At 34.3% G+C, this 22,971-nt stretch overlaps 1 protein-coding gene across 6 annotated transcripts in view; it reads left to right on the top strand.

Annotated features, from left to right (window-relative positions):
* Positions 1-20,019, top strand: part of LOC105223486 (ankyrin repeat domain-containing protein 29) — a 52,251-nt gene extending 32,232 nt beyond the window's left edge. For 5 of the 6 annotated variants that reach the window (XM_049448614.1, XM_049448620.1, XM_049448607.1 and 2 more), the window contains 5 exons: positions 12,941-13,051; positions 17,631-17,828; positions 18,428-18,526; positions 19,322-19,618; positions 19,678-20,019. In XM_049448614.1, the coding sequence (XP_049304571.1) occupies positions 12,941-13,051; positions 17,631-17,828; positions 18,428-18,526; positions 19,322-19,618; positions 19,678-19,887 (915 nt within the window). In that variant the 3' untranslated portion in view covers positions 19,888-20,019. The remainder of the gene's footprint in view (positions 1-12,940; positions 13,052-17,630; positions 17,829-18,427; positions 18,527-19,321; positions 19,619-19,677) is intronic. The other variant, XM_049448629.1, reaches the window with a different exon arrangement.
* Positions 20,020-22,971: the final 2,952 nt, after the last annotated feature.

The following is a 22,971-nucleotide window of genomic DNA, read 5'->3' as shown; positions in this document are numbered from 1 at the left end:
TTAGTGATCCAATATCGGCAGATTTTATTTATCAATATTCGTTGCCTACATTTAAGGTTGATTAAGTAAGAGGAACAATGATTAGGCCTAACGCGAGTAAATATGAGGAAAATATAATAACATATTTATCAGATATTTAGATTGCATATCGCGATCAGTTGTATGACAGACTATGTTTGAAGTCATATGATATATATGTATATACAGATAACCATATAATTGTACTACATATGTATGTATGGTTGTCTGCGTTGAAAGTGTACCTCTGCAAGTGAATAACCTGCAACTGCAGAGGCAACTGGTCGACGGTTAACAGGTAATACTACGCCACTTTACGAGCACGAGCATGAGCACTCATATCGCGATCGAAATGTTCTGCTGCATTTGATAATGATTTCAGAGAACAACAATTTACTTTGATTTCACATTTGAGGTGTGCTATGGTATATTGTTGGGTGAGGTCATTGAAAATGGTAAGAGGCATGAAGGTATACTCGTATGGAATGTACATAGATACTGTTTTGGGTTATTTTTGTTGCAATGGAAGGTGTGCATGATTATGTACTTTTGATAGCGCGTGATAAAAATAATTGATTTATTGGTTGCTTACTGTTCATTTTGTAACCAAATTTGGAAATAAAACAAAGACCACTTATCAGCGACCTTCCTTGTTTGTGATAAAATTTTTTGGGGACTCTTACGCAATCAGCGCGCTATAAATGAATTATTTTTTGGAGCACTCACATATATTCAGCAAATTTCGTCTGGTCTTTTTACTTGTAGCGTCTTATCGCTCCACTTTTTGGACGTTTTTGTGCCTTTGCTCTTATTCGAACACTTGTTTTTGTATTTTTGTTGCTCAATTTGTTCACATAATGCATTCAGTGCACAGCAGTCTTGGCAATTACGCGTCAACCGCTTGACTTTGAACCTGTAATCATTGGAATAAGATTATTTTGTTTTGCATTTAAATTTCATTTTAATTTATTTGACCGTAAAATTTGCATGTAACGAGTTCAATGCAATTCGCTATAGAATGTAAAGCACATTTTTCTCGTAAATATTTTCAAGTTTTACTTGTATTGACGACAACAAAAAGTTGTTATGACAATTAAAAAGATACTGAAAGTTTGTATGTAACCGTTAAATTATTTTGTATTTTATTTTAAAGTTTTGAGAGTTCAAAAAAAGTGAGCCTGCGAATATTTGGAAAAATAATATTAAAAAAAATTTTTTGTGTTTACTCGGCTTGTTTAAAACACGAAAAATGTTAAAATATTGCCACCTGTGAGAAATTTTTAGTCGAAAATTGTATAAAATAAAAAAAAGCATTCTATAAAATTGGTAAGGATTAAAAGGCTTAAAGTATAAAATATTCCTCATGAATGTTGCCACATGTTTACAATTTAATTTAATAAAAATTTATAAATGAGTCAAAAATAAAATGAAAACTGTTGTTAGTTGTGGAGAATATTTCTTATCAGCGTTGCCACTTGTTTGTAAATTATTCCCAAAGAGTGTTGCCACATGTTTACAATTTAATTAAATAATAAATCATAATTGTGCTGAAAATTAAATGAAAAAAAAAGTTGAGAACTGTTGGGAATATTTTTTAAGAGCGTTGCCACCTTTTAAAATTTGTGTTTGTTTACAATTTTTATTTATATACAAATTTACGAATTATGAAAAAGTGTATATTACATATAATACAGTTAAAAATGGTTACTGTTGTTGCGAACTATGAAAAATATTTCTGATGAGGGTTGCCAGCTGTTTAAAATTATTATAGTAAAAAAAATTATGAAAATGTGTGTGTCATAATAGAGTAAACTGTGTTCTCGTTCGGAAAATAAAATGGTTGCCAACTGTGGAAAATAGTTCTGAAGAGAGTTGCCACTTGTTTACGATATTATCTAATAGTAAATCATAATACAGCTAAAAACTTAATGAAAACAGTTGTCAACTGTGGAAAAAAATTCTGATGAACGTTGCCACCTTTTTAAAATTTTAATTCAATAAAAAATAAATAATACTAGGAAGAAGACTACTACCGTTTGGAAATGAGGAGTATAGGGGTTTATTTGAATAAAAAAATTAACGAATTATGAAAATATGCATTCTAATAGAGCTAAAAATAGTATCTGTTGGAAATGAAAAAATGATGGGGTTGCCACTTCTTTGCAATTTGATTTGAAATAAAAAAATGAAGGAGTTGAGAAAATATGTGTTTTATAATAGAGTTAAAAATGGTTACTCTTGGAAATAAATATGGTTACGGGGTATGGAAAATATTTCTGAAGAGGGTTGCCAGCTGTTTGCAACTTCCATTCTACAAAAACTTTACAAATTATGAAAATATGTGTGTTATAGTACAGCGAAAAAGAGAAAGAAAAATGGTGTTATCATCTGTATATTTTCACTATTATACTATATTAATACTATTCATCTTGTATAGAAAGGAATGAATTACAAAAAGAAATATGTGATATTTGGGAGAAAAAGGAAGGAAAAGGGTTGCCAACAGTGCTTAATATTTCAGATGAATAGTGTATTTTAATAAAAAAAACCTTGTAATATAAACAATTTTAAAATTTAAGAATCATTGGGAAGCGAACCAATAGTTTACGGCTAAAAAGGAAAAGAATGGTCAAGTCTTTAAAAAGTTCTACTGGGAATCAGTCGAAAAACAAATTTAAGTTAAGTCAAGTTAAACAAGTAAGGAAGGGCTAAGTTCGGGTGTAACCGAACATTTTATACTCTCGCATGAGTGATAATCGAGATTTCATTATCCGTCATTTGGTTCCTAATGTATATATTATACAGAGAAGCCATCAGATGGAATTCAAAATAGCGTTATATTGGAAAAAGGCGTGGTTGTCAACCGATTTCACCCATATTTCGCACATGTCATCAAGGTGTTAAGAAACTATTATATAGCGAATTTCATTGAAATCGGTCGAGCATTTCCTGAGATATGGTTTTTGGTCCATAAGTGGGCGACGCCACGCCCATTTTAAATTTTTAAAAAAGTCTGGGTGCAGCTTCCTTCTGCCATTTCCTCCGGAAAATTTAGTGTTTCTTACGTTTTTTGTTAGTCGGTTAACGCACTTTTAGTGATTTTCAACATAACCTTTGTATGGGAGGTGGGCCTGGTTATAATCCGATTTCTTCCATTTTTGAACTGTACATGGAAATGCCTGAAGGAAACGACTGTATAGAGTTTGGTAGACATAGTTATAGTAGTTTCCGAGATATATACAAAAAACTTAGTAGGGGGCGGGGCCACGCCCACTTTTCCAAAAAAAATACGTCCACATATGCCCCTCCCTAATGCGATCCTTTATACCAAATTTCACTTTAATAAAGGGTGATTTTTTAAGAGATTGATAACTTTTTAAAAAAAAAAACGCATAAAATTTGCAAAATCTCATCGGTTCTTTATTTGAAACGTTAGATTGGTTTATGACATTTACTTTTTGAAGATAATTTCATTTAAATGTTGACCGCGGCTGCGTCTTAGGTGGTCCATTCGGAAAGTCCAATTTTGGGCAACTTTTTCGAGCATTTCGGCCGGAATAGCCCGAATTTCTTCGGAAATGTTGTCTTCCAAAGCTGGAATAGTTGCTGGCTTATTTCTGTAGACTTTAGACTTGACGTAGCCCCACAAAAAATAGTCTAAAGGCGTTAAATCGCATGATCTTGGTGGCCAACTTACGGGTCCATTTCTTGAGATGAATTGTTGTCCGAAGTTTTCCCTCAAAATGGCCATAGAATCGCGAGCTGTGTGGCATGTAGCGCCATCTTGTTGAAACCACATGTCAACCAAGTTCAGTTCTTCCATTTTTGGCAACAAAAAGTTTGTTAGCATCGAACGATAGCGATCGCCATTCACCGTAACGTTGCGTCCAACAGCATCTTTGAAAAAATACGGTCCAATGATTCCACCAGCGTACAAACCACACCAAACAGTGCATTTTTCGGGATGCATGGGCAGTTCTTGAACGGCTTCTGGTTGCTCTTCACCCCAAATGCGGCAATTTTGCTTATTTACGTAGCCATTCAACCAGAAATGAGCCTCATCGCTGAACAAAATTTGTCGATAAAACACATTTCGAACCGAACACTGATTTTGGTAATAAAATTCAATGATTTGCAAGCGTTGCTCGTTAGTAAGTCTATTCATGATGAAATGTCAAAGCATACTGAGCATCTTTCTCTTTGACACCATGTCTGAAATCCCACGTGATCTGTCAAATACTAATGCATGAAAATCCTAACCTCAAAAAAATCACCCGTTATCTTCATTTATGGCTTAGTTATGACACTTTATAGGTTTTCGGTTTCCGCCATTTTGTGGGCGTGGCAGTGGACCGATTTTGCCCATCTTCGAACTTGACCTTCTTATGGAGCCAAGAAATACGTGTACCAAGTTTCATCATGATATCTCAATTTTTACTCAAGTTACAGCTTGCACAGACGGACGGACGGACAGACAGACATCCGGATTTCACCTCTACTCGTCACCCTGATCACTTTGGTATATATAACCCTATATCTGACTACTTTAGTTTTAGGACTTACAAACAACCGTTATGTGAACAAAACTATAATACTCTCTTTAGCAACTTTGTTGCGAGAGTATAAAAATATATGAATAACTGTAAATAAAGGGTGATCCTAGTATAGATATTTTTTTCAGTAGCCCTTTTTGGCCAGATTACGTGTTAGTCCTGTCAAGCTGTCATGTTTTTGATTTTTCTACTAGTGATCACTTAAACAAATATGAAAATCTAGCTTTGAGAAAAACACATTTCAGCTACACTTTAGGAGGCTGTAACTCAAAATCTATTTGAGATATCGATATGAAATTTTTAAAGGTATAACTTATCGAAATATTGAAAAAATCGATCGTTTTAATATCAGACTAGTCGTGCCTCTTAACTCGCTTGTACCATTTTCATGTTGGCAACCTTATATAGCGGTAAATATAATAAAGTACTATTATATTTCACTTCTAGTAGCTTTATGGCTCTCTCCCTGTCATTTGGCGTTATTGTGACGTCAATTTGTACGTGCCTAGTATAATTATTCGTTAAATAAAAATGCTGAACTATGGCTGAGAATTATCTGTCTATGAAAAAGTGAAATTATTTTGAAAAATTCCTGTTATTAACATTACTTTTATAGCTGCAGCGGGTTATACTAGAAGATAAGCGCTACACACGCTTGATAAGTCAAATAAACAGAATTTGCATGCAAAATTTGCATGACTTGTAGGCTGATCAGAAAAAGTGCTTAAGTGAAAAATAGTTAATTTCCTATGTTAATATTAGGTAACTTCATTATTTATTATAAATATCTTAAGAAGTTATATTCACTTGTGAATTTGAATTATCGTTTATATGCATCTTTAAAACAAAATCGCGAAAATTACGACTTTTCTGACTTGAAAGTGGATATAACTTCTTTCAACAAAAAAGAAGTTTTAGTTAAATTATCCCAAAATTGATTTTTTCATTTGTAAGTCTTCCAAAAAATTCAGTAAATTATTTTTGTTTAAACTTCAAATTCCACATTGTCATTTAACAACAACAATTCTTCTATAACAAACCAGCGATTTTTGAAATCACTCAAGATTAGTTTAACTATCAATTATGCAAAGAATCTGAAAGCAATAAAGCAATTCAATTCCTCGCCGACAAATCAATTAAAGCATCATATCATCAATCATTTAATGATTAAGGCTGCCGTACCGAGTTGGGGTATCATTAGTCGTAAGCTAATAAAAATTAAGTGATGAATTTTTTTCTCTTATTTCAACTTACTACGTTACTCATGGGAGCGAAGACTTAAAAGCATGCAGTGAAATTTTGAGAAGAAATATTAAATGCTAATAATTAAACAAAATTTGGACAAAAGCCAAAAGTCAGTTGGTTTTTCTTTGCATTTACAATTTGATACAGTTATTTCAAAAGTTGTAAAGCAAAAAATAGCAAAAATATGTACGAGTACAAGGGAATCCACAACACCAGAGCAACATAAAGTAAGATTGGCTTTAATACCGCTGTGTAACACCAATTCAAGAATCTAGGCGATAGACCACAAGCGAACACTACTATTTTTTTATATGGTATGGGGCACCACTGACCTTTTTCACTCCTTCTTCTTCATTGAGTTTTCACATCAGCTTGTTGTCTAAAATCACTCAAAGGTACTTGGTATGCTCTTTAATTGCTTATTGTTATTGAGCCCCGGACGTTTCCATACCGGGATTTTTTACCTTCTTGTAAAGTGTTGGCCAATATCATCCTTTATCCAGAAATTTTACCTTCACCATATTTCCTGACCGAATTTATCCATAGTACCATATTTCCTGACCGAAGTTATCTATAGTATCTGAACCAAAGCCGCATCGTAGCCGATTCTCTGTAATTTGAGTAGGAGTTCGGCAGAGACAACTTTGCGCTTCTTCAAATTTATTTGTAGAACCTTCACGATTTTGTTCGGGTTTCTTTAAGGGAACAAGTCTTAGGTTTTCTTTTACCACCTTCGCGGTCCTTGAATGTGGCTACTGTGATCTCTCCTAGACCATTTCCACCACTCGCTCTTCTTGCATGTTTTCGTTTTTGACGGCTAGGTTGCGCTTCTTCAGACGAATGTACAGACCATCTACGTCCCTCTCAGACCTCGAAAGCATTGAAAGCATAAACCCAATGACATGCAAAATGTGTTATGTCGGCGATAAAGACTATTACGAAGGCAAGACCCAGTAAGGAGGCGTTGAAAGCAAAGCGACCTACGAAGCAGCGGTGAAAGTTTAAAAAAGGCTTAGCTGCAAGTCCAACCGAACGATGGTGGAAAAGGAAAGGTTGGATTGGGCTTCGGCAAGAATGGAAAAAGACCGAGCACATATGCCTCTAGACCGCGGTTGACATCCTCGAATCCGAGTTTCGTAACCCGGAGTAAGGAATTGCAACCAAATGGCAGTGGTCCGTTGAAAGCCCAGCAACAGTACCAGCGAAACGGTCGGGGAAGCGACGACGCAGTAAGCCCAAACGTCGATCAAGAGAAAGCCTCAACGTCAAGGACTGCCATTCTTCTCACATTCTTATGTCACAGTGTAGAAATGAACGAAATTGGTTACAACCACGCCTATGTTGGTTATTACCGATCTATACCGCTCTCCATTGACAGTAATGGTGTCACCAGCTTCATTTTGAAAGAAGTACGGACCGACGATTCCACCAGACCAAACTGTTAATTTAAGTGAATGTTAACCATTCATCTTTACTTAGCATCATTTTTACGGAATTGAAATTATTTTTATTACCGTAATTTAAATTTTTATAATTTTGTTAGTCCAGTTAATGAGTTCACTTTTGCTTTCCCCGCTAATATTTATTTTGATTCACAACTCATATGCTTCTCTTTACGCTTTGGACCTCTTACACGCCGCTCGTAACTTTAGCTCATTTAATTTAGTATAATTTGAAATTATTTCGCCTCATTAACAAGAGTTTAAATTGAGCTATTAAAGCGGTGGAGTGCTCAAGACGCTTACGGGCGTTTAAAAGTCAACCGAAGTCTTGTCGCACCCCACAGTCTGAAATGTGTATGTACATAACTATGTGCATACTCGTATATCCACCAACAGTAGTTGTCCCACACCGTTCATGTCGTGGCTTTGCTTTTTGCTTTGCCTTTCCTTTGAACCCATAAAATATTCGAAAATTGCACTTCCGGCGGCCGACAGCTTGGGGCTGTGACAAACTGACTGCACCGTCGTATTTATCATTCTTGTGGCTAATATGCTTTGTTTTGCTGTTGTTTTTGTGCCGGCATTTTAGTGTTTTTTTGTTGCTTGCTTCCGCTGTGGCTTGTGGCAAAGGTATTTGAGTGGCGAGGAGAGGTATTGGCGGTAAATATACGCTTTGACCACAAATGAGTCCAACTCACAGGTGGAGGGTGAAGAATAACAAAGCAAAACAAATATGCAAATTAAAGACCGATACTTTGAGGTTTAAGTATGCAAAAACAATGCAATTTTTACAAAACAAAAAATTATATGGAAAAACTAAGGTGTCGATGAAAATGAATGATTTTATTGGTGCTTTCGAGTATTATTCTCTGGGTCTTTAGTTACAATATATGGTAATGTTTTCGAGATTGTAGTCCATAATGCTAATTTGAAAATCTTCCACGTATATATATGTATACCTCGTACCAAGCTATGTTATTTCGAAAAGCAATCTACCTAAAAATCAGAAAAACTAAAAACTTTAGGATATGTTAGGTTAGTCTGATAGGTCAATGAGCTACGCTTAAACCGGTTTGGAGTTCAGTTACTGAGTCCAAGAGGAGTAATCATCGTTAGGATGACTGCGCTTGACGCGAATTTCAACAGAATTTGTGGCCTCACTATCGACACCTCTTCCAGTGTTTCATACCGTGGCGATACCAAATGCGCACAGCATAGTCTTGCCAATGCTTTGCTAACAAACACATCATACTTACGAACACTTTAGTCTGCCATTCATTTCAGAATATCTTTATTCGACAGCAATTGGCAAATGTTCCGCTTGGAGATAAATTTAACGACAGCTGCTTGCCACCAACTGCCACACCGAAAATAGTTTTAAATGGCATAGTGCCACACTGCGCTGATATTTACAAATTTGGCTGAATTACAAGCTACAGCAACAAAAAAAACTTTGAAAAAGAAAACAGCAAAGAGGCGAAAAAGGTAATTTACAAAATGCTTTTAAGCTGAACTATAAATGTGTCTAATTTGAGGCAAAGCGTGGAATGTAATTAAAATAGGTATAAAATGTAAATAAATTGAAAAAAAAATCATTAAATAAAAATTACAGAAATTAGAAAAAATATAAATTATGTAAAAATATAGAATTTATATAATAAAGAAAAAACATGTAAGAAAGGACAGGATAAAAGCCGGGGAAATATAGTCATATACGAGATAAAACATATGGCATACAGACTCAACCAAAGAGATTAAATTTAATATATAGACCAGTGAAACGAAAATCAAGTCAAATAGAAAGTCGATAATCATTATATTGAACTGATTGGGTTAACTTGTAGTATTACTCAAGTATATTCGGAAACATGTTTCCACGCAATTTTAGGAAAATAACACACACACTGGCCGATACATCCGGCATAAAGTTTGCTAAAATAATGAAATTCTGAGTTTCTGAAAAGTGCTCCAGGAAAATCAACCATGAAGAATTGGTATGCTAAGTTAAGACGTGCTGAAGTAAGCACCAAAGACGCTGAACGCACTGGACTCCCAAACAAAATAAATTGTTACCGATGAAAGCCTCTAAAAAAGTCCATAAAATAATTTTAAATGGCCGTAAAGAGTGGTTGTTCCATAGCAGGCAATCTAAAGATATTAACAGAACGTATACATCATATCATTATCGAATATTTGAATATAAGAAAACTCTGTGCAAAGTGGGTGCCTCGCAAGCTCACTTTTGACCGAAAACAACGATGAGATGTTCACAATAAGGGTTTTTTTCAGGGTAAGTTCAGCGTCGAAATGTGACAATGGATAAAACATGGCTAGATCGTTTCACTCCGATGTCTAATCGATTATCATCTGAGTGCACTACACACAATACTCGTAAACCCGCTCCAAAGCATGGAAAAAGGTCACAGTCGGCTGACAAGGTTACGGTGTTTGTATTTGGGAATCCGAATGGGAAAGTAAGGACCATTAACAAAGACTACTATAGAGTATTAATGAACCGTTCAAAGAACGAAATCTCTGAGAAGTGGCCGCACTTGAAGAACAAGAAAGTGCTGCTTCACCAAGACAATGCATCGTTTCACAAGTTAGTGAAAAGGATGGCAAAAATCTATGACTTGGGTTTTGAATTACTTCCGCATAGACCGTAGATTTAGCTCCCAGCGAATATTACTGTTCTCTAATGTCAAAAGACTGAGAAGAAATTTTTTTTTTTGATTTGTATCTCCGGACCTGCATTCAGGACCAGCTTCTGAATTTTACTGGTTTTGTGTCCTAAGAATATCCGTAGTCATTTGCATAGCTATTTCGAGGAGTATATGTTTCTTTGTTAGCAGTAATAGCCCTGTTTTTTTTCTTGCGAGCTGAAGGTTGTGTCAGTCGAGACATGCTGTCGTCCGTATCATGACCTGTTTAAGGTTTCTTCGCTCTTCTTCTGTGTCTCATGCGATAATTACTGCTGCAATGTCGGTCCTCGTAGCCAATTAAGTACAATTCGTATGGAATTCCGAATTTTAATATAGCGTCATAGCTGATGTTCCACAAGTCTGGGTCTAGAATGAATTCTTGTGTTGCTTCTGACGAGACAGCTATCTGGTGTTATTCTTCTCTGGTTTGGTACAGCAATTTTCTGTTACTAAGGTAGCTTCGTGCCACAGTTCTGAGGTAGTCGGTGATTTTAAGGCTTTTTCGAAAGCGTCGATCATATCCACCCACCTAGTGTTGTTGAAGGCGTTTCGGACATCTAAAGTCGTCAGCAGCACTATTCTTTCGTATATCCAGTGCGGCTTCTAGACTTCTATTGACACATTTTATAGCTCTTAGAGTTGATTTGCCGGGTCTAAAGCTATGTTGTCTTCGAGAGAGTCCTCCAGCTTCGTTGACTGCCGCTTCGAGGTTGGGAGACATGTATATTAAACTATTAAGGGCGTTGACTTGCTCAATTTTTCAAAGTTTTCGAACCGCAGATACTCCTACCTAATGCGATTCATTGCTTATATATTGAAATTTTGTAAATTTCGTTTAGTGGCACCTCCACTCGGATTTCAACTCGTCTCGTCATCCTGATCATTTATATACTCGTATAACACTATATCCATCCGCGATTACTTTATAACGAAAATATTGGGAAATAAAAAAAGTTTCGGCCGGTGTCCCAACAACCATTGAATTTAACAAGCTCCACTAGCTGGTAAGCAGATGTGTGAGGCGGCAAATTTGGGTGCCACCAGTGCGACAGATGCGATAAAACTTTAAGTGTGCACAATGACACATACATTTACATGTACATGTACGTACATGTGTTTGTTGGCAACAGCACATGGCAGCTAGCAAGTCTTATAACAACAACAAACTGTGTTGCAACAAGCGCGTTGTGGCAAATGCCCGGCAGCCGCATGACACAGCAACAATGTGTTGCTGTCACGGTTAGGCGGTTGTTTGGTGTGACCAGTTTGAAGGTAGTGGCGCATGGGAGCTGCGCATACAAACCCACCTACATACATACATGTTCGGTGTATTACAGCATCAGGTGCAATTTAACGGCGCATACGCCAGCTCCGCGCCCACCTCTGCTGCAGTCTCGCTCTGCTGCTCAATAGCTGTCTTATAGATTTTAATAAGGAAGAAAGAAAAAACAGAAGAACCAGCTGTGTGAAATATGAAACATTATTGCTGTTGCATCACCTTTGCTGTGCGACGGCAATTGGCAGCTTATTTCTTAAAGGCAATACGGCTACTGGGGCACTAACGGAGTCAATGAGGTTGGCAGCTTTTTTGTGTTTATTTTTTTTTACTTATTTTTTGTTGTTGCTGTTGTTGCTGTTGCTGTAATATGAGTAGAATTTCGTGCACAATTTGGTTTGCCGTGAGGCCTTATTGGCTTCATGTTGCAACATGTGCACCGTTGTGTGCGTGTGTGTGTGTTATGTGGCACATCGAAAAGGGTCAGGTTACACTCTACGTTCAACCATAATTTCTAATCAAATATTTATGTATGTGCGATGTTGCACATATGATTTATAGCAATCTTCAAGACTTGACAACCTAAATATTGGAAGAGGGAAATAAAGAAGCTTAATTGCACTCACCTTATTTTAGTGCCCCCTTTTTTAGCTCTCATATTCAGCTGTTCTTTCTCACATTTATGTTTGTATGCCCTGAGCAGGGTGTATGTAGTATGTTAAGAAGTTTGTCATACCCAGAAGGAAATGTTAGAGACCTTGTAAGGTATATACCAGGTTAATAACTGGTTAGCGTGACGAGGTGAGTTGATTTAGCCGTATATGGCTGCCTATATATTGAGATATCGATGTGAAATTTTGCACACGTCTTTTTCTCACCAAGAAACTGGTCATTTGTCGGAAACGCCGATATCGAACCATTACAACACATAGCTGCCCTACAAATTGAACGATCAAAATCAAGTATTTGTAAAGAAAACTTTTTTGTTTGACGAGATATCTTCACATAATTTGGCACAGCTTACTTTCAAAGACACCACTACTTTCCCCGAACAAATTGCTCAGATCGGACCATTATAGCATATAGCTGTCATACAAACTGAACAATCTAAATCAAGTCCTTCTATGGAAATTTTTTTTATTTGACAAGTTATCTTCCCCAAATTGAGTACAGATTAATATCAAAGACAACGCTAACATTTCCGAAAAAATTGTTAAGATCGGACCACTATAGCTTATAGCTGCCCTACAAATTGAACAATCAAAATCAAGTCCTTGTATTGAAAGCTTTTTTTTTTGACAAGATATCTTCCCGAAATTTGGCACAGATTATTGTCTAAGGCATTGCTTCATTATTTATAGAAATTGTTCAGTTGGGACCACTATAGCTTATAGCTGCCCTACAAAATGAACAATCAAAATCAAGTCCTTGTATAGAAAACTTTTTTGTTTGACAAGTTATCTTTCCGAAATTTGGCTCACATTATTGTCCAAAGCATCATTGCATTATCCAAAGAAATTATTCAGATCGGACCACTATATCCTATAGCTGTCATACAAACTGAACGATCAATACCACAATAAAGACCTCTTTACAGCATGCTAAATGCACCTGTGAAGGATATTATAGCTTCGGTGCAACCGAAATAATTTTTTTTTTCTTGTTTATGACTTAAATTATCTTTTTTGTTCTTTTTTATTGCAGAAGGAGACTCCGTCCGATGTGCTGTTGCATTTGGCAGCGCTACGCGGCGATGAAATCAACCTGCGGCGCGTACTTGACAGCGGCAAAGTGCATGTGGATTGCAAAGATGAGGTAAGTAGCGGTGTTTATATGTATATACATATACAATTTTTTTTACTATGTGCATATATATATGTATAAATCTGTATATACATATGTATGTATATGTATAATTGGAAGCATTGCTGTTCATTCATAGTTGGCTGAGTGGCATTTACTTTATGCGCTGAGAGAGCGTAAATAATGGCATTGCTGTTTTTGTTGTTATTGTCTGCTCACCCTTTGGTTTTTGGAAGCTAAAAATAAAATTAAAATTCTTATTGAGGGTATTCATGTGGGCGTGGATAAGCTTTGTAAGCATAAAACAGTTATGCTGCATAAGTTGAGGTTATATTTTTCTCAATAGACTATCTCTCGGTGCGCAAATGGTTTTATTGATGGCTTTGTAGCAAGTTTTGAAGGTACTAGAGTCAATAACCATTGAAGTAACATAAATCGCATTCCAACATAAGATTACCACGAAATTTACAAAATTTGTTCCGTAATATTTTGAACCCAAACGATGGTTAAATCTGAAACTGGATGACTCTTGATGTCTTTAAAGTAAATGTTCTGCGACTGATCTGCCTCTCAAATAAATTTCATACTATGTTACTAATGAATACCCCTATTGATGAAAAATATTCCCCCTGTTTTGCGCGTTATATTTCCGTTTAGGGTGCGTACTTGACGTGCTAAAAATAGTGTGGAAATATAAATATAACATACTTGTATGTATTTATAATCGTATATACTTGTGCGAGTAAGTGATCTCGAGTCAAGGCCACATTCCTTGATGTGTTTTGATATTTTTTTCTATAATAATTTCATCTGTTGAATTGAAAATAAAAGCATGCAAAGATAAACATATTAGGGTTTAACTAACCGCAGTTTTAGTGGCGAGGGATCGCATTGAGTTGAGTTTTTTGTAAAAGTTTTAGAAAAATATCTTAATTTAGTTTACTCGAAAAAATTTATTTTTCTACTCTTTTAAATTTTTATATCCCCTATTTCACGTGAATGCCCAAAATATCAGATCCAAGATGTTTTTGCCTTGATCTCGCAAAAGCGGAACATTCCATGAGTAAGTGTTGAGATGTTTCTATCTCACCTTCTTCCAAACAGCTAACCAACAGCTAATGCATTTAGCATCTGGTAAAATGTTGAATCCCGATCGAACATAGTCCGTTTAGAAATCCTACAATATCATTGAAAGTAGCGAAGAGTTCTCTAGATTTCTTATGATTTATCCTGAATTTGTCCTTGCGACTGCACAGCTGCTAGTATTTGACTTATTAAGTTGGTCTGAGGCCCAAGCGTGCATTAAGAAGCCAATGGATCTAGTCTTCGCATCCAATCCGCGGTTATTGGTTCATGCAGTACCGCTTTGGCCAGGCACTGAAATCAGTCTAAGCGTGCATTAAATCGATACTAGAGATGAGGTGTCAAGACATGGAGGAACTTCATTTCTACTGGTTACCAGGCCAGAAAGGCTATGAGCCAGGTCATTGCAAATAGTGAACGAGATTACCAATAATGGTGTACGGCTAACCCCCGGAAACGAGATCATAATTGGGAAACCCATGCATTGTCTAAAAGATGATCTGAACAGAAGTATGGTAAAGAAAATCAAAACTCGCTGGAATGTGTTACCGAGCAACAAAACTGCAAAAGTCATGTGCACAATAGTAGATCGGAAGTATACAAAATTGCTTTTGGCACTCGATAGAAGAGACTGTAAGAACATGATGAGAACACATGCCTGCAGGATGGGGCTGACAGATCGAGAAGACTGCAAGGAATGTTTACAGCAGGGCACTAGGGAAACATTGGAGCATCGTTTGTGTAAAGTAAAGTCCTCCTTCGACGAACAAAAACTAAAATCTTCAAGTCACTCATTATCTCGTGCTGTTTTATGGTGCAGAGGCATGGACGATGACAACATCTGATGAGTCGACGTTACGAGTTTCGAGAAGAAGGTTCGAGAGAAAGGTACTGAGAAATATTTATGGTCCTTTGCGCGTTAACCACGCGAATATCGCATTCTATAGAACGATATGCTGTATGAGATATACGACGTCATTGACATACCTGTAGCTCAACGAATTAAGAGACAGCGTATGTCATGTCGTGCGTATGTACGAAAACACTCCAGCTCTGAAAGTATTCGATGCAGTAACTGGTCACTGTCTGGTGGCGACACGCGCCCGCCGCACCAGGCTGACAGATCGAGATAGAGAGGACTGCAGGAAATGTTTAGAGCAAGTCACCAGGGAAACAATGGAGCATCTCTTGTGCATTTGTCCCGCATTGGAAAAAAATTCAAATCATTCATTTGTTTGAATTAATTACTTAATATATTTATTGTATTTAGAGAAAGAAATTAACTCATAGTTTTTCCAAAAATCGAACTTAATTTAATTTTTTTTCTAACTTCTAATTAAAATAATAATTTCGCTTATTGGCAATCGCCCAACATTAGCCTGCACTTTCGCTTTTCTTAGACCTCGCCTGACTTACAACGCTTTGGCGCACAAATAAATAATAAATAATTTTCACCGCCAAAGCAAATGCCAAGCAGCAAGCGCCTTTTTTGGCGGGAACACCTCAATTCACTTAATATTAATATGTGAATGAATGAAGTCAATCGGTGTGTGTGTCTGTCTGCCTGCAACTTCGTATTTGCGGGTGTTTGCCGTGTTCATTGTTTACGCTTTTGGCTCGCATTAATTTCCAATCGCACGGGGTGTGGGCAAATCGAATCACGTCTGCACTCATTTCGTGCCGCAGCGCCTCATGCGATGCCAAAAAACTGCACTCAAGCGAAAATTCATTTGTATGCAATGCACAAAGCCGCAGCGCAACCGCACGATTGTGTGCGTGTGTGTGTGTTTGCGTTGCGAAAAGTTGCTACTGCGCTTGCGCGTCTGGTGAAATTTCGTAGTCGATTGCTAATTGGTGCGCGCGAAATTTGTAAGCAAATGTGTTAATCATGTGGGTTTTGTGCTTTGCTGGAAAATGTGCTAAAGTTTTTTCTTTGCTTTTGTGGACTCTTTCGGTGCGAGAAACCTCCGGAAATGCAGATAGATCAATGGTTGGCTCATTAGTAAGAAGTTGTGTGAATGAGAAGCTAAATTTTTTGTTAGTATTCACTCATCATGCTAGTGTTAAGGAAACACGTAGACAAATGGGTAGCTTTGTAATTCGCTGAAGGGATAAACAGATAACTATATCCGTTATGTAACCGAGCCAGAGTATCCTTGTATTTCAGTCCCACTATAACTCTTAAGAATCGTGGGAGATCATACAGGGTCTGTACGGAAAGTAATAAAACTGATTTTCTTCCGCCGCGACTGTACTTCGGAGCGTGCGCGCACCGACTGAATTTGGTAGAGGGCGTTCCTAGTTAATAAAGGAACGGCTGGTCAGTTGAAAGTTGCACTACGACAAGGCTCGGGCCACAACGCCTTTCTTGCGAACAGCTACCTAACCAAGGCTGGCATCCCAACGCTTCTTTACCTGAAAAGGCTGATAGAACTTGAGACCTTTCTACACATAGCAACCCTGAATATTGCGTAAGACTCAGAGAAACTGGGTATATGAAAGGGGACAAACAGGATCACTCTACATACCGACGGTGAATTGGTGAACTGGGAGAGTCGCTAGTGAAAGAGCAGAGAACTTTTGCATGGCTAAAACGAGGCAAGGAGGAATAGTTTTCTGTAAAGAGCTCTCCGCTTTTAGCTCTGGACTTTCGGACTACTGCAGTGGTTTCCAGGCCGGTGTGGCAGGTGGTGAGATTGTAGTAGGTTTACTGCTTCGAAGTGCATCTTCTATAAAGCTTGTTGAAAAAGAGATACGAAAAATGTAGAGCTGCTCAAATCTAATTTACTCTTGGTTGTAGTACCCTCACATTATTGAAATTTACTCAGACAGCGATGTATTTCGTTTGGTGGTGAGTACTCATTATTTTAAAAAGGGTCAAACCATTCATAATAAATCTCTTTGCGAGTCAGGCATCCCTTTTCAGTATCATCCCCTCATTAATTTTTTTTTTGGTTTTTCCCCGTCATTCTATTAGCCCACACAACTCTGTAAATATCAGGTGCCTAGTATCACATACCCACCACACACATAAACAATTTTCCGTATCAGCGATTTTCCTAATTTCTATTTGTTTGTTGTGGTTTAATTAAATCAGTTGCGTGCATTCGATATGGCGAAACGCGAAACGAACACCTTCGCAGCGCGGCGCTTTATAATTTTGCGAATATTACAGCGAGTTTTTCATATGCCTTCGATTTCATTTGGCGCAGCCGATAAAATTTCAATTTCGTATGCATTTCATTATTTTGCGGTAGCGTTGCATAATTGAACCGAATGCGTAATTGGTGAAATTCGATGCGAAAAAACATGAAAGTGCTGTGGCTAGGCAACTTAGATAAATTGTGGTGGATGAAAAAATCGAAAATACTATTACTAAACAATTAATCAAAATTTAGTATTAATCATGCGTATTCTTTTTTGAATAAAAAAAAATTAAATTATTTTCGAGAGTAATATGGACTTTTTTATATATATAAATATTATTATTTTTTTTATTTTTTTTCAGGATGGCACCACACCTCTAATACTTTCAGCAGCGGGCGGTCATACCCCATGTGTGCTAGAGTTGCTTGAACAGGGCGCAGATCCGAATTCGCGACGCGCTACTGGCACAACACCATTATTTTTCGCAGCACAGGGTGGCTACTTAGATGTGGTGAAAATATTGATAAAAGCCGGTGCCAGTGTGGATACACCATCGGTGGTAAGTTTAACATTTATTTTTTTAATATATTAGAGAAGTAATGAAAAATAATAAGGATGCAATAAATATATGAAAAGTTGCAGTTTGAGTTGTTTAGCAAGTCAGATTTTAAAAAAGAACCAAAGTTTTCCAAAAAGCAAATATATCAATTAGGCCAGTGCTGAAACTTTTAAAAATGGTGAAAGATTAAAAAAATAATAGAAGAATGAAACTAATTGAAAAATGAAAACAAAATAAAGTAAATGAAAGGCAAAATAATTTACGGCTGTTCTAAGTTCAAGAAGAGGAAAGGAAGAGTAGGAGGGACGTTGGAAGTTGTAAGACCTAAAAACGGTTTAGTTCGATTTCCAGCAAAACAACGAATTTTATGGAAAAAGCTTAAATGGCTAAGTTGTACGTCAAAAAAGATCTATGACTTTCGTGTTAACACTTTTGTCACATAACCTCAAAACCTATGTAAAATATTTTTAAAGGTTTCGTAAACTATGATTTCTATTGCTTTTAAAAATTTATTCGTCTTATCAATAAATACAAATAAGACTATTATATTATTGTTAATCTAATAAGATTGTATTATAATAATATTTCTTTTTCTCTAGGATGGTGGTACCCCACTATTTGTCGCCGCACAGGGTGGTTATGTGAAATTGGTTCGTGAGTTGTTGGATTGTGGTGCCAATGTGAATGCGTGTATGAAGGTAAAAAAATAAATTATGTTAAGGTTAAATTAAGTTAAGTTTAAGTACGCTATTCTTAGTTTGGGAAGACGAAATAAAAATTTAAGTTAAGGTTAAGTTAAGTTAAGTGAAGTCAAGTTAAATTAAATTACGTTAAGTGTAGTCAAGCAAAATTAACTTAAGTGAAGTTAAGTTAAGTTAAATTCAGTTAAGTTAAGCTAAGTTTAGTTAAGCTAAACTAAGCTAAGTTAAGTTAAGTTAAGTTAAGGTTAAGTTAAGTTAAGTTAAGTTAAGTTAAGTTAAGTTAAATTCAGTTAAGGTTAAGTTAAGTTAAGTAAGTTAAGTTAAGTTAAGTTAAGTTAAGTTAAGTTAAGTTAAGTTAAGTTAAGTTAAGTTAAGTTAAGTTAAGTTAAGTTAAGTTAAGTTAAGTTAAGTTAAGTTAAGTTAAGTTAAATTAAGTTAAGTTAAGTTAAGTTAAGTTAAGTTAAGTTAAGTTAAGTTAAGTTAAGTTAAGTAAGTTAAGTTAAGTTAAGTTAAGTTAAGTTAAGTTAAGTTAAGTTAAGTTAAGTTAAGTTAAGTTAAGTTAAGTTAAGTTAAGTTAAGTTAAGCTAAACTAAGTTAAGTTAAACTAAGTTAAGTTAAATTACGTAAAATTTGAGTTAGTTAGACAATGCTTAGTGCAGGAATTTGAAATAACAATTTAAGTTATGGCTAAGTATTTTTTCAATAAGTTAATTTAAGTTAAGTTGCGTTAGATATTGTATTATTCTAAATGCTGAACTGAGTCTTAAAGTTATTGTCTTTTCCTCAAACAAGCAGGATCGCGCCACACCCGTTTTCATATCCGCACAAAACGGTCATCGCACAGTGTTATCCCTGCTCATAACGGCGGGCGCCAACCCCGATATGAAGCGCATCGATAGCGCCACACCACTTTGGATCGCCGCACAAATGGGACACGATCACATATGCAAAGTGTTGTTGCAAAATGGCGCTTTTGTGGATGCTGTGCGCTGTGACGGCGCGACGCCACTCTTCAAGGCGGCGCATAAGGGACACGCAGCGGTTGTGACTGAACTTTTGAAACACAGACCCAACCTGGGGCTATTACCGGTAGGTGGCATCCACTTTTAGTAATAAAAATGTAATTTTCATCAATTAAATATTTACAGAACGGCGAAACAGCGTTGCATGCGGCAGCCATGTTCGGTCATTTAACGGTGTGCAAACAACTGATTGCTGCGGGCAGCGATATAATGCAGACAAATCAGGAAGGGCTCACCGCCTTGCAGGTGGCGCGTCAGCAAAAGTATTCGTCGATCTGTGATTATCTGCAGGATCGCTTGCGTTTGGTGCGTGCGCGTGCTGGTACGGCCACATAAATACCGTTATTGTGTGTGGTTTAGACAAGCGGCAGCTTTAAGTTGTTAAAGTTGGGTGACAATGGTGTTTGGGGTAACGCCATTTATATAAGCGTATTTAGTTAGTTTCGCTATACAATTGTAGGCGTGAGTGTCTGTAGGCGTGCGCAGAAATATTTGAAAAACAAAACTCGAAAATAGAATTGAATAGTCAAAGCGATATTGGGTTGTTCTTACGTTCAAATCGCTGAGTTGAAAAATTTATGTTCAAAATTTGATAAATATTGTGAGGTGTGGTGGAGATGATGTGGAATTTATAATGATTTTTTTTGTATAAATAAAGGATGGGTATAATTCTCTACATTATTCTCCAATGTGCGATTTATATTTTATTTAAATTATTGTTTCTTTTTGTGAATTATAGTATATCAATTTACATTTGTAGGAATAATTATTTTTGTAAATATGTTTATGATAATACGAGTAATATATAGTGTATATATTTATATATGTATATTTGGTATAATATTTTTAGTTGTTTATTTTTTAAGTCTATATGTTATTTTCAGTAAGAAAAATTATAACTTTAATAAAAAAAAATTGTATTTTTTTCAAATAATTTAAAACTGTAGAAAATTAAATTTCAAAAAAAAAGTTAAAAAAAAAATATAAACACTTATATTAAACAATTTAAATAAAATAAAATGTTTTTTATCTGAAAAATATTTTATATATTATAGAAAAAAAAAAATTTTTAATAAAATGTTTAATAATATTTTTATATTTTTTTTTAATTTTTTTATTTTTATTTTTATTTTTTTAATTTAATTTTTTTTTTAATATATTTTATATTTTCATATCACTTTATAAAATATAAATTTATATTAATTAAATTGGTTATTTAATTTTTTTATATAACAGATTATCTTAAATTGCCGAAAACTAAATTTATGCGTAAATTTATATATTAAAAAATTAATTTAAACAATTTCAGTTTTAAATATTGTTTTTTTTCAGAAATATATTTTCTCCCAATTTTTTGGTAAACAGGGATGCAAAATTTTTAACTTTTTGTATAAAAAATAAAAATGTTAGTTTTACTTTTTTTTAGAATACATATTTATTTTTTATAAAAAAAAATTAAATAAATCTTTTTAATTTATAGAAAATTAAAAATGATGTTTATTTTTTAAGGAAAAAAAAAATTACTGAAAAAAAAATATTTTGAAAACTTAAAATTGGTTATAAATTTTTTATATATAAATAATTTGAAAATATTTTTTTTTGTAAAAAAAAAAATTCTAATAAATTTTTTTTCTGAAAATATTTTTTTCCTAATTTTTTATTTTTCTTTCATAAAAAATATTGTTTTTGTTATATTTGTATATTTAAATATTGCAGTTATTAATTTTTTAATTCGTTTTGCTAAAAAAAATTTTTTTTTTAAATTTTTTTCTTAAAAAAATATTTTTTTGTAAAGTTTTTATTAAATTAAAAAATATTTTTATAAATTCTTTTCGTAAAAAAAAATATTTTTATATATATTTTTATAATATTTTTTTTAGTTTTTTGTACAAGTGGAAAAATTAATTATAATAATCAGATTTTCTTAAAATTTTATATTTGTTTTTGCTTTTACAAAAAAGAATTATAATAATAAACAGAGTTTTTAAAACAAACATTAAAATATAAAAATAAAAAAATTTGAGAATATTAATTTTTTTTATTTTTGTTTGTTTTGAAAACTAGGTTATTTATTTTTATTTTAATTAATAAAAAAATGTTATTCCGTTTTTTTTAATATTTTGTTTAGTTTTCGCCGACACTTTTCCAATTAAATATAATTGAAACAAATAAAATAATAATCTTATTTCCTTAACTTACATATATTTTAGCTAAATAAAAAATTATAATAATAAACCGATTTTTTCAATTTTTTTTTTTTTTTTTTTTGAAATTTGGACTATAAAAATTTCAACTCAGCTGGTTTTCACAGAAGCCCACTAAAAAGCAGAAATTACAAAAATTACAAATACAAAAGCAAAAACTTAAAGTTCTGAATCTCAAGCCATAGCATGTTAGATATGTTTGCGACAAAGGCCTCCAAAATATGTAGCGAGCTTTGCAAAACTGTCCAAGCAACCATTTGTACGTCTTACGTCAAAATATTTAATAAAAAATAAACAAAATAACCGAATTTACACCGCTACACATTGCAAACTTCTTATGCATTAGGAAATCAGGTTAAATATTTGCTGACGCACTCGCCAAAAAAAAATCAAAAAAAAAAGAAAAAAAATGAAAATTTCGAGTACTTTAAAAAACATAAGCACAAGCTGATACTCGCATGAATACCGTTAAACTTTGACACTGTAGTTTATACATTAATAATATTCAATAGAAACGAGAGAGTGAGAGTGGCAAGTAAGCGAAGAAGAGAGCGCAAATTAAACTCTTAGCACAATACATTCATTTGCCTTTATAAATTTCACTAACAAAAACTTTCGATTATTCATAAAACATCTATAAAAATAAAATATAATGCGTCCATATATTAAATATAAACCAAACAAATAAGAAATATTAAAAAAAATCATATTTCAATTTACACAAAAAAAGAATTTTGAACTTATTTACAAAATACTTAAACTTAAAGAATATGTGTGTAAGAACCTTGTAAATTATTATTTATAGAAATATTATTAAATTATAAAAAACCATTGTATTTTTCCAAAATTTTTTGCTAACCAATAAATTGTTGTATGAAAATATTATTAATAAATGAAATTTTGTAAATAATGGCGGCAATGCAACGAGGCGCGTGAAAAATTTATCGCATGTACCGTTAAGCGTATTGTAAGTTATTGAAGATTAGGTATTGTAAAGTGATGACGTCATAAGCAATTAACGAACGGTGCAATAAAATTGTAGAAACGGAGTATTACATTGGCAAAATATAGGTAATTTATGAAAAGTATTTCAAAAATCATATTTCAAATTATATTTTCGAAAAATTAATAATATTGAAATTATTATAACCTACATATTTTCATACTAACTTATGCTAACATATTTATTAAGTTATTGAAAATGTAATTTATTAAA

This window comes from Bactrocera dorsalis, chromosome 1, assembly GCF_023373825.1.
Source record: "Bactrocera dorsalis isolate Fly_Bdor chromosome 1, ASM2337382v1, whole genome shotgun sequence".
Classification (NCBI taxonomy): Eukaryota; Metazoa; Arthropoda; class Insecta; order Diptera; family Tephritidae; genus Bactrocera; species Bactrocera dorsalis.
Note: the sequence above shows the minus strand (reverse complement) of the source record. Positions and strands in the feature narration are given on the sequence as shown.